Source organism: Myotis lucifugus, unplaced genomic scaffold, assembly GCF_000147115.1.
Source record: "Myotis lucifugus unplaced genomic scaffold, Myoluc2.0 scaffold_11194, whole genome shotgun sequence".
Classification (NCBI taxonomy): Eukaryota; Metazoa; Chordata; class Mammalia; order Chiroptera; family Vespertilionidae; genus Myotis; species Myotis lucifugus.
The window spans coordinates 1,616-5,293 of record NW_005882242.1 but is presented as its reverse complement, the minus strand read 5'-3'; the positions used below and the strand labels follow the sequence as shown (position 1 = coordinate 5,293).

At 50.1% G+C, this 3,678-nt stretch overlaps 1 gene segment (V, D, J or C); it reads left to right on the top strand.

The window, feature by feature from the left end:
* Positions 1–2,147: 2,147 nt before the first annotated feature.
* On the top strand, positions 2,148–2,610 carry LOC102440704. The segment is given in 2 exon segments: positions 2,148–2,196; positions 2,330–2,610. Coding segments are annotated over 2 exon segments (330 nt in total).
* Positions 2,611–3,678: the final 1,068 nt, after the last annotated feature.

The following is a 3,678-nucleotide window of genomic DNA, read 5'->3' as shown; positions in this document are numbered from 1 at the left end:
GGGGCACGTGCGGGAGGCAACCAACTGATGTGTCTCTCAAACATTGATGTTTCTCTCTGTCTCTTCCCCACTCTTCCACTCTCTTTAAAAAACCAATGGAAAAATATCCTCAGGTGAGGATTAACAACAATAACAACAAAATCCTTGGTAGTCTATCTGCAGTCCATCTCCATGACCACCTTTTTTCCTCTTACAATAAAACTTCCAAAATCAGCTAGAACTGGATTTTTGTACCTTTAAATTAAAAAAGAAAAACAGAGTAAAACAAACAAATGGTAAAATCATTCCTAATTTAAACACATCCTTGGACTCTTACCCTCTTGTATCACGGCTAACTCTAAATCTTGGTTACCAACAAAACACATCACATGGGGGCATTGTGGAACTGCCCAGCTCCAAAAGTTTCTGGGGCAGAGCTAGGGGTCTGAGCTAGCTGCCTGGGGCCAAGAGGGTTAAGCAACAGTCTTGTTTGGTGTTTTTATCTGCTGTAAGACTTAATACCATAAACACTATTTTGCAGGTGCTGTCCCAGCCAGGAGTCATGAATTTCCACTGTGCAGTGATTAGGGGGCTCTCTGAGCTTCCAAGGGAAAGTGAAGGGTTCAGAGGTGGTAGGAGGCAGCCTGCATTCCCTGGGAGCAGGGACAGGTAGAGGAACAATTGCCTCATGGAAAAGCAAAGGAGCTGTGGGGACCAGCATGCTACCTAAACCCAGCTCACCTCCGCCAGCCCCTCCAGCCACACATGTCATGCAAGAGGCTTGCAGGAAAAAGCAGGGTGCCTAGATCAGCTGAACCAAGGACCTGGCAAAGGAGGCCAGGCTCATGGGAACCAGCATAGACAATGACATCAGAGCATTGACATCACTGCCTAACTTCCAATCAGAAGGTGCTCAGAACATTAGTTCTTAGAGGACCAGAGCTCTGAGCAAGGAGACTCCTGCCCAGTTCTGCCCCACCCTGCCATGGGCTCCAGGCTCTTCTGCTGTGTGGCCCTTTGTCTCCTGGGAGCAGGTATGTCCTTGGCACAGGTGGGGCATCTGTTCTAAGCCTGAAAGCACCTGCATCCAAGGCAGGATCAGGGTCCCTCCCCTGTTCTTTTTCCAGCTTCTGTCTCCTTCCCTCACAGGCCCAGTGGATTCAGAAGTCACCCAGACTCCAAGGCACCTGACAAAAGCCAGAGGACAGACAGTGACACTGGGGTGCTCCCCTCTCTCTGGGCACTTGGCTGTGTCTTGGTATCAACAGGCCCAGGGCCAGGGCCTCCAGTTCCTCATTGGGTACTACAAAGGGGAGGAGAGAGCAAAAGGAAACATCTCTGATCGATTCTCAGGGCAACAATCTGATGACTACAGCTCTAAGCTGACCATGAGCTCGCTGGAGTGGAAGGACTCTGGGCTTTATCTCAGCCAGGCTAGGAAAACAGTGGAATCCAGGAGTGGAAGGGGAGGGGACTCTAGGGGTAAGGGAATTTCTGCCCTTAATAGAGAAGAATATGAATGCATGAGATTGTGGATAGTGAGCCACTGGGAGGCTCTGTGGACCCACAGTACTGCAAGCTACCTGGGAGGGGTTGAAGGAGTGGCCCAGGAGAAGACAGTTTAAGGGAACTTTGGGGCTACATGCCTGCACTGGGGGAGCAGTTTGAGGTCATCAAACAGGCAAGTGCCTGTGGGCCCTGGGGCCTGTGGAATTCACAGACTCCTCACTGCCCAGCAAGTGCACAGGTGCTTGAGCATTCTTATGAACCAAGGAGGCAGCCTCCCTGAGGCAGACTTCCCCGCCCCCCCCCCCAGGGGAAGGGAGAATACAGGGGCTGGGGTCACAAGGGCTGGGAAATTAGGGTGAGGCAGGGGCAGGTAAAGGAGAATAAGGTAAATTGTAGGCATGTGGGCACAGCTCTACCTGCAGCCACCCTTTGCAGAGGGCTGTGCAGGACAGGGAATGGTGAATAGAGTAGCTGCCCCTGGGACCAAGGGGTACAGAGGACCAAGAGGGGGCCCACATGGAGAGTCACACAGAGCAGGGAAGACATCAGAGCAGTGATGTCATAGGCAAATGCTCCTATCAGGGACTGAGAGGTAGAGAACTTTAGAGGGCTCACCCCAGGAGCTCCTCCCTGAGCTAGGAGATGTCTGGGATGCTGCCATGGTCTCTAGACTTTTCTGCTGTGTGGCCCTTTGTCTCCTGGGAGCAGGTGAGCTCTGGGCACAGTGTGTGAGCCTCTGATATGGGTTTGCCATCCCTGAAATACAAGCCTGCTGGTGGTGGCGGTAGCAGGATACTTCCTTGTGCCCTTCCCTGAGCTCCCTCTGTCTCCTTTCTAACAGGCCCAGTGGATTCGGGAGTCACTCAGTCCCCCAAACACCTGGTCAAAGCAAGAAAACAGCAAGTGACACTGAAATGTTCCTATATCTCTGGGCACCGCTCCGTGTACTGGTACCAACAAGCCCAGGACCAGGGCCCCCAGTTCCTCATTGAGTATTTCAACGGGAAGCAAAGTACAAAAGGAAACATCCCTGACCAATTCTCAGTGCAACAGTTCAGTGACTATCGCTCTGAGCTGACCATGAGCTCCCTGGAACTCTCGGACTCGGCCCTGTATCTCTGAGCCAGCAGCAAAGACACAGCCCTGCATGCTAGGCAGCCTGCTGTACAAAAAGGTTCCTCCCCAGCTCAGGAAGTGACCGACCACGAGGGTGGCAGCTGCCAGCCACACAGGCGCAGGCCGGGGCAGAGCAGAATGCCTCTCCCAAACATCCTGCTGCTGCTTACAGATGTGATGTGTATTTATGCTCACAGAAATCATGCCACAGAAGTACTTCTTTACCCGTTTCTCTATCTGATGGTAGAGAATATGAGACATTCCCAGGTCTCATATTTCATAACCGGCAGAGCAAGAAATCAAACTCAAGTCTGTTCCTCTACTCCCGTGGTTGTCCCCCAGCCCCCAGCACTGTCCCATATCTGGCTTCCCTTTTCCAGGTCCAGATTATAGGCCTGGGAAGATCTCACATCATCTGTGCTTGTTGTAACCTCTCCCCTGACAGCTTCAGGAACATTTGACTTCAAGGCAACACATATCCATTGACCCTTCATTGTCACGACAAAGAAAGGCACTATTTTCTACAGTGTAGCCACCCCCCCACCCCACCAAGGCTGTTTGACATCTTTCATGGGGGCTGTGTGAGCAGAAAGCTTTCCGGATGTGCTTTCCCAGCTGCAGCACAAAGGGAATGAGATATTCGCCATGAGAACAGTCTTCCTTCATGGGACACAGTGGCCACAATGGGAAGGAAGAAGAATAACTGTTACTCCTTCCTTTGTCCTTTTTGTTCAATAATTTCTGCTCCTATATTTTGTACAAGGAATTGTATCACATAAAACAGAAAATAAAAATTTCTGGGTTTTTTTTGCCTTTGAGAGTTTTAAGGTTTACGTTGTAAAGTCTACTGATTTAAATGTGAATCTCATCCAAAAACACCCTCACAGAAACACCCAGAACAATGTTTGACCAAATATTTGTGCCCCTCAGGGTCCAGTCCCACTGACACATTAAATTAACCATCAGACCATCTCCCAGGGTTGTATAAAGACACAATAAGGTTAAAATAGGACATAATTGGAATCTGGATCTTGAGTCCCTTTTTACTCTCTGACAGTTTTTCCTACCATATCT